At 45.8% G+C, this 11,912-nt stretch overlaps 1 protein-coding gene across 2 annotated transcripts; it reads right to left on the reverse strand.

The window, feature by feature from the left end:
• Window positions 1–337: 337 nt before the first annotated feature.
• Window positions 338–8,036, reverse strand: LOC124698111. Of its 2 annotated transcripts, XM_047230640.1 has the most exons (14): window positions 7,901–8,036; window positions 6,984–7,067; window positions 3,905–3,967; window positions 3,634–3,830; window positions 3,439–3,541; window positions 2,893–3,143; window positions 2,600–2,803; window positions 2,422–2,514; window positions 2,221–2,331; window positions 1,797–2,147; window positions 1,575–1,709; window positions 1,230–1,466; window positions 1,088–1,146; window positions 338–551 (listed from the first exon to the last, which is right to left on the reverse strand). In XM_047230640.1, the coding sequence occupies exons 4-13, from the start codon at window positions 3,823–3,825 to the stop codon at window positions 1,102–1,104; spliced, it is 1,722 nt and encodes a 573-aa protein (XP_047086596.1). In that variant the 5' UTR covers window positions 3,826–3,830; window positions 3,905–3,967; window positions 6,984–7,067; window positions 7,901–8,036; the 3' UTR covers window positions 338–551; window positions 1,088–1,101. The 2 variants fall into 2 exon arrangements, with proteins under 2 accessions (XP_047086596.1, XP_047086590.1); XM_047230634.1 differs by lacking the exon at window positions 3,905–3,967.
• Between the last annotated feature and the right edge of the window lie 3,876 nt (window positions 8,037–11,912).

The following is an 11,912-nucleotide window of genomic DNA, read 5'->3' on the forward strand; positions in this document are numbered from 1 at the left end:
GACATTACTTTGCCGACCGACAGTTCGACAGCAGTTGCAAACATTCCCGACCGACTTTTTCTTTACCGACCGACGTATGTTTACCGACCGACATTGCTTTACCGACCGATACGCAGTTGGAGAAAGTTTTGCCGACCAACTTACCCATTGCCTCGTGACGCAAATGGTTCCTTCTGACATTGTTAGTTTTGCCGACCAACACTTGGGTATTTTAGATATTTGAATTTAAAAAATTCAAATACATTCTCATAATTCCACACAATCATACGTTCATATCAGAAAAGAATAGCAGACATGACACACTAATATGCATAAAAATCTTACAATACTGACTGTTCATATTATCTCAACACTGATCACAACATAGTCAAGTTCACAAAATAATAGATTCCTTGTCACCCCATAAGTAGGTTTTACAAAATAAAAGTCCAACTACTAGCATCTAAACAGGATTACAAAATGGAAGCCATGACTACCATATGACCAAGTTTCACAATTCATCTTTGAAGGGAAACATCCAGCTACTTGGTTTCGCATGTTTGAAGGGACACCTGCAAAACCAGTACAGAGGGTCAACTGAGGTCCAATTTTTTAACCAGAATAATATACCCAAAAGATCACTTGCAAGGAATCGCTACCATCAGGAACATCTCAATTAGTACTACGCTCAATTGTACCCAGGCAGAAGCAATATGAGTTCGGTGGCTACAACTAACTCAGGCTAAATCAGTACGTACTAATCTAGTGTTGATTCACTTGTATGGGCAAACATGCATGGCTTTCTAGCAGAAACTGGACGCACTGCTAGAGGAGAAATAGTCTTTGGAGAATGTCCTCCGAAGGTTGACAGAAAACAACAGTACTGCTAAATTTTGGATGCTAGTTTGATAGTGAGTTGAAATTTGAGTAGTGTATAAATAATTGTACACATTACAATTTATCCACTAGTTTTAGTTATTACTCCAGAAATGACTGCAGTACCCCGGGCTTTGTTAACTAGGTACCTCAGTTTGTGATGCATGTCTTGCTATTTATACTACAGGTGCATGAACATAAGATACTTCACAAGTGTCGAAGTTATACTCACATCAACTGAAATTATCACCGGCGAGATGAGGTAGAGGCCGCTGGTTTGTAGGGCTTTATCTACCAAAATTATCACAAGTCAGCATAGCAAATCAACAATATCTAGCATATCTATAAAACACACAGGCATGCATGGTGATTACCTTGCTAGATGGCCATGCAATGGACCTTGTGACAGCATCCCTAATATATAGTAAATCCTCACACTGATATGGAAGAATAGTATCCCTTTTAATGGCAACATTCACAATAACCTCATAAGTACCAGGTCCAAGAGGCTCCCCACCCACAATTGTGTCTGGATCGACCGAGAGAACTGTTGCCTTAGCAACAGGAGTTTCAGGACCAGTCCATGCATAAAGAAGCACATCCATCCCAATCTGAAAAGAATGATATAATGATATATGCAACAAGGACGCGTGAGAAAATTATATAAACATGGAAGCAAAAAAATTTAAGTATGCAGTAAAGATGCATTAGAAGCTTACAAGGCTTTCATCTTGCTGGGTTGAAGAGTTTCTTGGATTTGCAACAATTTTTCTTCTCTGAACATTGCCATCTTCGCTGTCCTCTTCATCGCCGTCTTCGCCATCAATTTCTTCCTCAATTTCAGCTCTTGAGTTCTGCCAAAAATAAAATGTAACTTACTGGATGCATGATGAATATTTAATGCAATGATCACATTAGGTATGTGCAAAACAGTTTATTACTTGTCGAGAATTAGAACCATTTTGCGAGCTAGGAGCCTCCAAATTATGCCCTCCTTGTGACATCATTTCTTGCATTTTGTTCATTCGTTGCTCCATTTGTTGCATCTGCTCCTCCAAAGTGCTCATGCGGTGTTCAGCTTCTCGACGTGCTACCATTTCAGCTAGAACCCTTGTGCTCACTTTACCCCGTGTACCCGGTGTGCCCACATCTTGAGGTGTTGGCCCTAGACCTAACACACGGACACGACCCCTTGGCTCTTTCAATCCAACAACTCGTGCAAACAGATCGCCTTCTTTCAAACTCTTTTCCTTCCAGTCAGGGTGGTTATTAGCTGCCCGTAGGAGGTCACTCTGCACAATGAATTGCATTTACTATAATATAGTTTCTAAATGATAAAAAATACAGAAGGCAAAAGAGACATACAATAACTGAAGCTGCCTCTGGCACGTGTTGTCCTTTGTTTGGTCCTTTCTTCAGCGTATGTGTTCTGATGAACACTTCGTCTCTCCGAGGGGCATACCCAAGTTCGTCAGCCTACAAACATTTGTTGTTTCCCACTAAGTATTAGTTCTAGAAACACAACGTGACCTTCTTTTCTAATTGCAATTGGGACAATATTCTTACCATTTCTTGGGTAACACGGGCATGACTCTTGCTGCCAGCTGTATGAGGGACGGTAGACTTGGCACGATTCTCTTTGGCTGTAGAACTGCGAGCCTGCAATAATTTGCATTTGCAATCACAGTGTACACCTATTTGCATTTATATTAGAGCCTGCAAGAAAACGGGAAGCTTAACTTACTTCGAATTCAGGAGATCTCCAGTATTTAAGAAGCTCCTTCCAATCAGCTTCACTAATTCTGTCATCACGTTCATGCATAAGCTCTTCGTCAGTCAATTCAGGATCAAACTTTGTCTTCTTTAAATCTGCCTTCCATTCCTTCCATTTTCTCTGTGAAGTGTTAATGACATATCTCAGAGCAATTGAGTCCAGCTCATAAAATCCCTGTTCAAATGAAGTTATAATGACATGTTTCAGATGACACTCAGCTAGATGGCTTAAGTAGAACACACAAGTTGTGAATTACGTAATACCTGTAAGTAATCCCACACTAGCAACTTCTTTTCTTCATCAACATCTCTCCAATCTATAGTTTTGGGTGGTATATGCTTCCTGACCAGAGTACCAATGAAATTGGCAAATTCAGTTGCATCTGGCCCAATTGGTTGGCCATGCTCATTAAATGGAATTTTGATTTTAGGCTTGTTCATCCTTGCATATATGTTAGCCTTTTTAGTTATCGTTCGGCCACCTTTCTTACCATCAACAAGCTTGGTAGTGATCTCTGCACATCAAGCAAATTAACGGAGATTAAAGAGCATGAGTACTTGTACCCATTTTATTTACACTCCAAAATGGTATTAGCTAACATCTTAGGCAGCATTTAGTTTAGATCTAAAATATGTACAACTGATACACTGAAAACAGAGACACAACAACCAGCTTCAAACAATAAGCTAAACTTGCTGAATTTCAAATTAACATGATTCAGGCTGGCAAATATATGCACAGAGAAATTAAGCCATCACGGGAACTGTATGACCTATGATATAATCTGAAACAATTATAACCTACTATACCTTTGGAAGGTTGGTCTGTAGGATTTGCATTATCACATCCGTTTGCTCCCCTAGACCTCAAAACACGTCTTTCAGCTGTATTTTCAGGTGCTGAGGAGGGTGCCTGCATAGATATGTCGCAATTATAAGCTACATTTGAAAGAAAAGGACTAGCACAGTAAAAAAATGAACTGCATAGATATGTCACAATTATACCTTTCTTTTTCTCTGTTTTGCGGGTTGGCTTGCTTCGTAGGCCTCACTAACTGCAGCACGTTTCTCTAGTATGTGTGCCACCCTTTTCGCATTTTCTTCAATGTTTCTGTTTCTAGCTAGTTCATACTCAACTTGTGCTAGTTGTTCATCTGTGACGATCGCATCTTTACTCTTTCCTCTTCCGCTTGCCATTTTTCCTGCAAAAGACACACTATATGAATACATTGCTGAAACTACAAAGCATAAGAGAAAAATTGTACACATGGCTTACTTTCTCTTAACAATTATTCCATCAATATCTTTCCTACTAGAACCAATGCCTCCATCGGCAACACTGACACGTATAGAAGTGCATGGATCAAGCAATGTTGCACGCAAAGCATTACCAGGATCAATATTTTCAGCTTCGTTTATGTCATAATATGATGGTATAACAACAGTAGACCACTCAGCATCAATGGGATCTTCAACATAATAAACTTGAGTTGCCTGCGCTGCTAAAATGAAGGGCTCGTCTGACATCTTCTGACCGGTATTGAATAGATGTTTGAAATTCACAGAAGTGATTCCAAACTGATCAGTTTTCACCCATTTATCTTCTACACGATTATCAACCCAGACACATTTGAGCAACACTACTTTCCCTTCATGTTGATAGTTTAACTCAAGAATCTCCTCAAACAGATAGCCCTCCGCAATTGATCCTTCTACGTGGCTTCTAGTATGGACATGTCCCTTAAGATTTCCTATACACCTAAAATTACACACACAAAACTACACATGAGATTAAACTATATAATTGTTGTTACTATCCTATAAAACTGCTTGTGGTACAATATATATACCTCTCTGTAGACCACATGCTACGAAAATATACTGGACCAGCAATCATTGCTTGTGCTGGAAGATGAACCATCAAATGCACCATAATATCGAAGAAGGATGGGAGGAATATAGCCTCAAGAAGGCTCAAGGTCTCAGCAATTTCACCTTGTAACTTTTCCATGTCACTTACACGAATAACTGGTGAGTACATTTTCTTAAAAAATCTGGCAACACGTATCAATACAGCACTCACTCTTTCTGGCAATGTCTTCCTCACAGCAAGGGGCAACAATTCTTGCAAAAGTATATGGTTGTCATGACTTTTCAATCCAGTTATCTTTCTATCCTTGACATGCACATTACGACGGATGTCAGATGCATAATGGGGAGGAAATCTGGCACTTTTAATTACTTTGCAGAAAGTCCTTTGCTGATCTGGCTCCATTGCATAAGGTGCAGGAGGGAGGTAGACTTCTTCATCATTAAGATCAATAGGATGAAGATCACTTCTAATATTGTGTTCTTCAAGGTCAAACCGAGAATTAGTGTTATCCTTGGTTTTTCCCTCAACACCCATCAGTGTGTTAACAATGTTATCACACACGTTTTTTTGTATGTGCATGATATCAAAGTTATGGTGCATTTTCAAATCCTTCCAGTATGGCAATTTAAAAAATATAGAATGCCTTTTCCAAATAATCAGTGGTTCCCCTTCCTTACGTTTCTTCTTTCTAGGCTTCTTCCCACTAGGATCCTTCCCAAAGTTTCTTGGAATATTTTTAGTCAGTTCATAGATTTCACTAGCAGAAAGTGGAACAGGTGCTGTCCTTGTTTCTATTTCAGCAAATGTACGTGTGTCATACCTTAAATGGTGTTTTTCATGCAAGAACCTACGGTGCCCCATATAGCAATTCTTACTACCATTATTAAGCCTTAGCCAACATGTATTGGAATGGCATTCAGGGCAAGCTGCATACACATTAGCTAGAGCTGGATAATCCGTAATTGTGCATATTATGGCAGCATACAACTGAAAAAACTCCCCTTTCGATGCATCATAGGTCCTAACACCATCAAGAAACATATCTAGCATATCATCAACTAGAGGCTCGAAATAGACATCAATATCACTACCAGGAGCTCTTTGGCCAGGAATCAACAAAGATAATATAAAATTCGGTTGCTTCATAACCATGTTGGGAGGAAAGTTATATGGAATCATTAGGACAGGCCATATGCTATAGCTGAGATTCATAGAACGAAAGGGGTTAAAACCGTCTGTGGCTAGTGCAAGCCTGATGCTTCGGCTATCTTTAGCAAATTTTGGATTTTTGTCCTCAAAGTCTTTCCAAAGAAGAGAATCTGCGGGATGCCTAAGCAAACCATCTTGCGTGCGATCTTCTGCATGCCATCTTGTGAGAGCTGCAGTTCTAGAGCATGCAAACAACCTCTGAAGCCTTTTCTTTATGGGGAAGTATCGCAGAACCTTCTTAGGAACCTTGTGAACACGTGTCCCATCTGCATGCTTTCTTTCAGATTTCCATCGGGAGGCTTTACATTTTGGGCATGAATTGGCACTGGCATTGTCTTTCCAATAGAGGATGCAATCATTCTCACATGCATCAATCTTAACATACCCAAGTCCCATGCATTTCACTAGTTTTTTAGCTTCATTGCAGTTTTTAGGTATTGCGGACTCGGGGTAAGCCTCTTTAAGCAGATCTAATAGAAGATTAAAACTTTTATCAGACCACCCTCCCAGCATTTTGGTGTGAAGAAGTCTAACTAGGAAACGGAGCTTCGAAAAGTTTTTACAGCCAGGATATAACTCTTGTCTAGATTCAGCTTCCAACTTGTGCAGAGATTGCAAGAAAGGATCATCCTGATCTGCACCACCATCATCTTCAAATTCTCCCCTATCATCATCTAAACCACCCCCTAGGTCTCTTAGCAAGGCAGAAATATCATCACCTTCATCCCTCTCTTGGACATCATAAAAATTTAGTGGATCCTGAGAAGAAGAGCCACTCTCTCCATGAAAAATCCATTGGCTATATCCTTCAGTAAAACCCTCACATATCAGGTGCTCACGAACTATTCTTTCTTCTCTCCAGTACGAGTTCACACAGTTTTTGCAAGGACATAAGATTTTATTCTCAACCGATGATTTAGCAAACGCATACCCCAAGAATCTAGCTAGCCCTTGTATGTACTCCTCTGTATGCCTACATGCAAGCATACATATGCAGCAAGTTACCTCTGATTTCATTAAGTACTAATAAAGTCTAAGACAAATTTAGCAATGTGATGTACCTAGCCGCGTTCATCCAACTTTTATCCATTTTAGTTCAACACTTAATTACCGGATCAGTACAAAATCCTGCCACCATAAAGGAAAAACCACGAGGACACACAAAAGAAATACATTCACTCAAATTGCACACATAATAAAGCCCATAACACAGCAGATAAAAATTTAGTACATGGACAGCTCAAATTGAACATTGAAGTAAAGGTCGACTCACCAACAGGTTAGTGATGTAGTGACAAGCAGAGAGCCGATTCCAGTGCTGCCCCGGAGAGGTCGTGAATTCCCAGGACCAAGAATCCTAATAACCAAACAAATTAGAAAGTAAAGAAATTAGGCTCCGCTTCTATTTTCAAATATCTGCGCCATACAACAATATTTAAACAAGCAGGCTAGCAGAATAGGATACCAATATACTGCAGTCAAGATTATTCTGGATGACTAAATTATACAACAACATGCCAATTATAACATTTTCATCACTAAACATTTTAGTGCTAAACCAGAAGAGTGTACAGAAGCAAACAACAGCAGAAATATTGTACCAACCATTGAGCAGAAGCAATAGTTACTAGAAATTGCACTACTGATTTTATGAAATTAGGGCTAAACAACAATATCTAGTAAACACCAACCAGCAATAGACTACTAGCAGCATATATAGCAGTCCGTTCATTAGTACCAAATCCTGGGCGTACATGTTGCCTACTTCTGATTACAGAAATCCTATCCTAAAACGATATACACATTATGGAAATTTCAGCCACACTCCTAATTCTTTCCCCAGCTCTGAAAAAAACATCTACTTTTTAACTACTAATACTGAATAGGTATCAAGTGACTGAAGCCTAAAGTAATTATCATAAAAAAATACTACTAATTAGGACCAAAGTAAAATAACTGAAACTAGTGATAAGCAGTGAGGGGGTGTCACTGTCTCGTCCGTGGGAGCTCGTGAGTCCCTAGGAGCAAGAAATCTGATACCAAACAAACTGGAGATTATAAATCTAGGCTACACATGTTGAAGAAATCGGTGGCCTCCACAATGCCACGCACATAGAGCAGCAGTTGTTGTAGCGCACGCGCTGAGAGCGAGGTAAATGGGAGAGCGAGAGAGAGAGCACGAGTGCTGACCTCACGCACTGGGTTGCGCGTAGACGAAAATCACCACGAGCTGCAGCCGAAAGTCACCACGAGCTGCAGCTTGGTGCGGACAGCGACCGCGGCAGCTTCGGAACGACAGGGCTCTTAGTTGGCGACCAAATGCGAGCACCGCCGCCGAGCTGCACGTTGTGGCGGCAGAACGGCGTGGCAGCGCGCACGAGTCGAACGAGTGAGGGCAGGTCGTCCTCGCCGGACCAGTAGCGCCGCCAGGGGCTGGAGGTCGAGCGGAGCACGTGCGTGGTGGAGAGGCGATGGAGAGGCGGCCGGGACCCGGGAGATATCGGAGCGGCGCGCGCAAGGAGGATTTGGGGATCTAGGGTTCAGTTTAGACGGCGCGGCCGAGACTTTAGTTCTGGGGTGGGGGTGGGGGGAAATGAAATCCGCGCGCGTGTTGGGCCAAATGTTGGCGCTAATAATTCCCGTCTCGCGCCAATCAGCCCACTAAACGTCCAACTATCGGTCGGGGTTGTTTTTCCGACCGATCATCTGTTGCCTATACAACTAATGCCGACCGACTGTGGGTTAGTGAAGGAGGAGCAATTCCCGACCAAAATTCAGTCGATATCTACAGGTTCTCCCGACCAACTGTTCGACATAAACATTGCCGACCAACATTCTGTCGGTGATGCTGAACATTGCCGACCAACGTTGGTCGGTAATCTAGTGCTGTGGTGTAGTGAATGGAAGAAATATATAAGAAAGCATAAGTTACGACGGCCGTGAGCGGATGTGTACTTACTCGGGAAAGACAGGCAGAAGAATGGTGTTGCTCTCTTTGTACATGAGCATGAAGTTCTGGAGGTATCGCACCGCCTTGGTCCGTGTCCTTGAGCCGTCCTGGAGCTGGCTATCGCGCATGTAGTAGGGATCCGCTACCGCGATGTGGCGGGGTCTCTCTCCGTTGATCTTCATCCGAAGATTGATCGCGTATAGGCGGACCAAGTTATAGTCGAGCCGTTTCGAGTGAAATAGGTTGAAGACGTCCTCGAACGCTATGAAGAAGATATCCGCGGGGTCTTCATTGACGAAGTTCTTGTCGGACGGCACCTTGACCGAGAACACCGGGTAATTTGGATCCTTTTCTTTAAGAAGGACGCTCTCTAGATAAATAATAGTGTTACGCAAAGGGAGCATTGGTCCACTTGCGAGGTGTTCCATGTCCGGAGGCGGTATCGGTTTACCAGCTTCATGACACCGGGGCAAGCCATCCGGTGTAGGTGGTACCATGTCGTCGGCCCGGATCCTCTTAGGAGCAGGCTGGCTCGAAGATGCGCCCTTCTTGGCTCCTCTCTTCCTTGCCTTCTTCACCTGACCTACTCGGGGGTGCTGGTGGTGCCGATGGTGGTGCTTCGGGTGCTTGGTGGTGCTTCCGAGGTCGCCGGGGTTGATTTGGGTGGCTCCCCGATGATCGTCTTACGCAGCGTGTTAGGGCTGAAAACGGTAGCGAGGCTTGACTTGAGCTGGATTGCCGGCCTCCGGAGGAGTGTCTTGAGAAAGACCCGTGAAGACCGAGCGCTTCTTCGTCACCGTAGGGGGACGACCAAGTTGATCGCCGTGTGTGCGGAAGGCTTGTTCATCCATAGGAGGCATGTACATATCTTGTCCGCAGGCGCCGGTGTTGATGTAGGCATCGATGTCATCATCATCATCCGCATCGTTGCCATCAAGTGGCGCCATGTCCTGGACCTTAGGTGGTGGCGGTTGCGATGCCGCCGCTTGGCGTACCGTGCGTCTAGTTGACGGTCGTTGCGGTAGCGCTCCCAACAACCTGTTTGTGGCGTGTGGTGGTGGCGGCGATCGTCGGTTCCTTCCGGGTGGCGGCGGCGACCGCCGGTTCCTTCGGGGTAGTGGGGGCGGCGACCGCCGGTTCCTTAAGGGTGTCGTCGGCGCTGGCGATCTTGGGCCGGATGATAGGGGAGGTGGCGCCGGTGCTTTTCTTAGCACTCGGAAGACCCCCCCCCCAGACGAATTTGGTTCTTCGGCCATTTCATAACGCATGAGGTGCAATCCCCAAGGGGCAAAACGTCGCCTTCGTCTGTGCCCGGAGGTTGAAAGGGGGGCATGGCGTAGCGGTACTCCGGCACTACCATTACCAACTTGACCTTCGCCACGTCTTCCGCCAAACTAGCGCCGTGCATAGTGCGGGAAGCCATGACATGGCCGCTAGCAACTTCCACCAACTTGCCGCCGGGCTCCACCGCTTGCAGAAATATGCATGGTTCATCCGGAGTCAGGGGCGCCATGTTGGGCATCGTGAGATGGCAGTCACGGAAGGCATATATAGTTAAAGAAGATCACGCGAAGGAGTAACTAATGAGTTTACCTCCTTGATGGCGTCGATCTCGGCTACTGTCGATACAAGGGCGGCGGTTGGGGGCGTCGATGCGACCGGCTGGAGCTGCGGCGGCGGTTGGAGCTGCGGCGTCGGGTGGAGCGGCGGCGTCTCGGTGGAGCCCCGACGCCGGCGTCGGGTGGAGCGGCACCGTCGGCGACACGTGGAAGCTTGAGTTGCTGCCGCTGATGCTGGGCACATGTATCGGCCCCACTTGACCTCCCGCATTCCAAGCAGCTAACCCCTCCATCAACCCAGGGGGGTGATCTGTCGGATCTTCTCGTCCAATAACTTGGTCATCATCTCCGTGTTCTCCACATGCTTTTCGGCCACCAGCTTCTCTAGTGACTCCACCTTCTTCTTCAGCTCCTGAACCTCGGATTTATCCTTAGCCGACGACCTCCTCTCCAGCTTTCTCGTCTTGGCATCCGATCCGTAGTACTCGGATAGCTTCATACTTGTGCCAAAGCCGGACACACGGCCACCCGACGTCGGTGGCTTGTCCAGCTCCCTCTCCTTGTATTTGTTCATCGCCCTCGTTGAAAGGCGTGTCCCACGGTTCCGTCGACCCCCGGGACGACGGGCCAGCCTTCGTCAACTCTTCATCCTTCGAGACAAAGGAACTTAAGGTTAGCCCATTTGGCTTCATTGCCCGATAAGATGAGCGAAATAATATAGAACTATCCTTACCGTGTACTTCTCGAAATCCCTCACGTCTTCGTGATCCGTAATAAATTCCCCCGTCTTCCAGTCTAAGTAGTAGCGGGACCGGACAAAGTTCCTAGCCTGTTCATCCTGGATTTTGTGCCAGGGGTTTTCATTCCCCAGACGTAACCCAAGTGGGCTGTTTTCCTCGGTAACCGCCGCTTCCGCAATGGTGGGTCCCTAAGTTCAAGTCCCGCATTTTCTTCCCCCAGGCGGTCCATTTTTTAACACTGTCAGTCTCTAAGTAAGACTTGAATGCATTAAAGTCTTCTAAGGAGATCGACGGGTCTTTGGTACTTATCCTCTCCCAGCTTTCACCGGCATCGATCTTTTTCTTCAGCCGGTTCTTCCAGCTGCTCAAGGCGGTGCTCATCTTCGTGAGAGCTAAAGAGTCCACCTTCTTATTGAACTGCTCCGGGAACGTGTATCGTTGGTGAAGCTTCTGGAGGAGGGATTGGACGAGAGCCTCGTTCTCCTTGCTTCTGAGGTCCTGAGTTAGGGTCGGCACGGTTTCACGGACGATGCACCCTAGTTGCATGCCGTACCCTTTGGCAACCCACGAAGGCTCCAAGGGTAGGCCACTTTCGGAGACTACCGTGAAATGATCGGTGACGTTGGCGAGCACTTGCGGCCTCCGATCCCTCCTTGGCCTCCTCGTCGTCCTCTTCTTCTTACCCTCCTGAGGGTTGCCACCGCTATCACCTTCCGTGCGGTTGGCCGCGTTCTCTTCACCGGTCGTCTCTTCACCGGTCTCGGCGGCGGCGTCCCAGTTATCGTCATCGTCGCCGGTGCCGGCGGCGCCCCCCCGGCCCTCTCCCTCGGAGGCGCCGTCCCGGCCCTCGTCGGTGTCGTCGGCGGCCTCCTGGCCCTCTCCCTCGGAGGCGGCGTCCCGACCCTCTTCCTCATCGCCGGGCGACTCGGCGGCGGCCTTCCGGGGCTGCTCGT

This window comes from Lolium rigidum, chromosome 1, assembly GCF_022539505.1.
Source record: "Lolium rigidum isolate FL_2022 chromosome 1, APGP_CSIRO_Lrig_0.1, whole genome shotgun sequence".
NCBI classification, from domain to species: Eukaryota; Viridiplantae; Streptophyta; class Magnoliopsida; order Poales; family Poaceae; genus Lolium; species Lolium rigidum.

Bases quoted from the DNA above. Each gene is read 5' to 3' on its own strand.
- LOC124698111 (XM_047230634.1), bottom strand. From the start codon at position 3,825: ATGGCAAGCGGAAGAGGAAAGAGTAAAGATGCGATCGTCACAGATGAA. The intron at 2,515-2,599 runs GTAAGTTAAGCT...AAATTATTGCAG, and splicing joins GGAGATCTCCTGAATTCGAA to GCTCGCAGTTCTACAGCCAA. The intron at 1,467-1,574 runs GTAAGCTTCTAA...CATTCTTTTCAG, and splicing joins CCCAGCAAGATGAAAGCCTT to ATTGGGATGGATGTGCTTCT.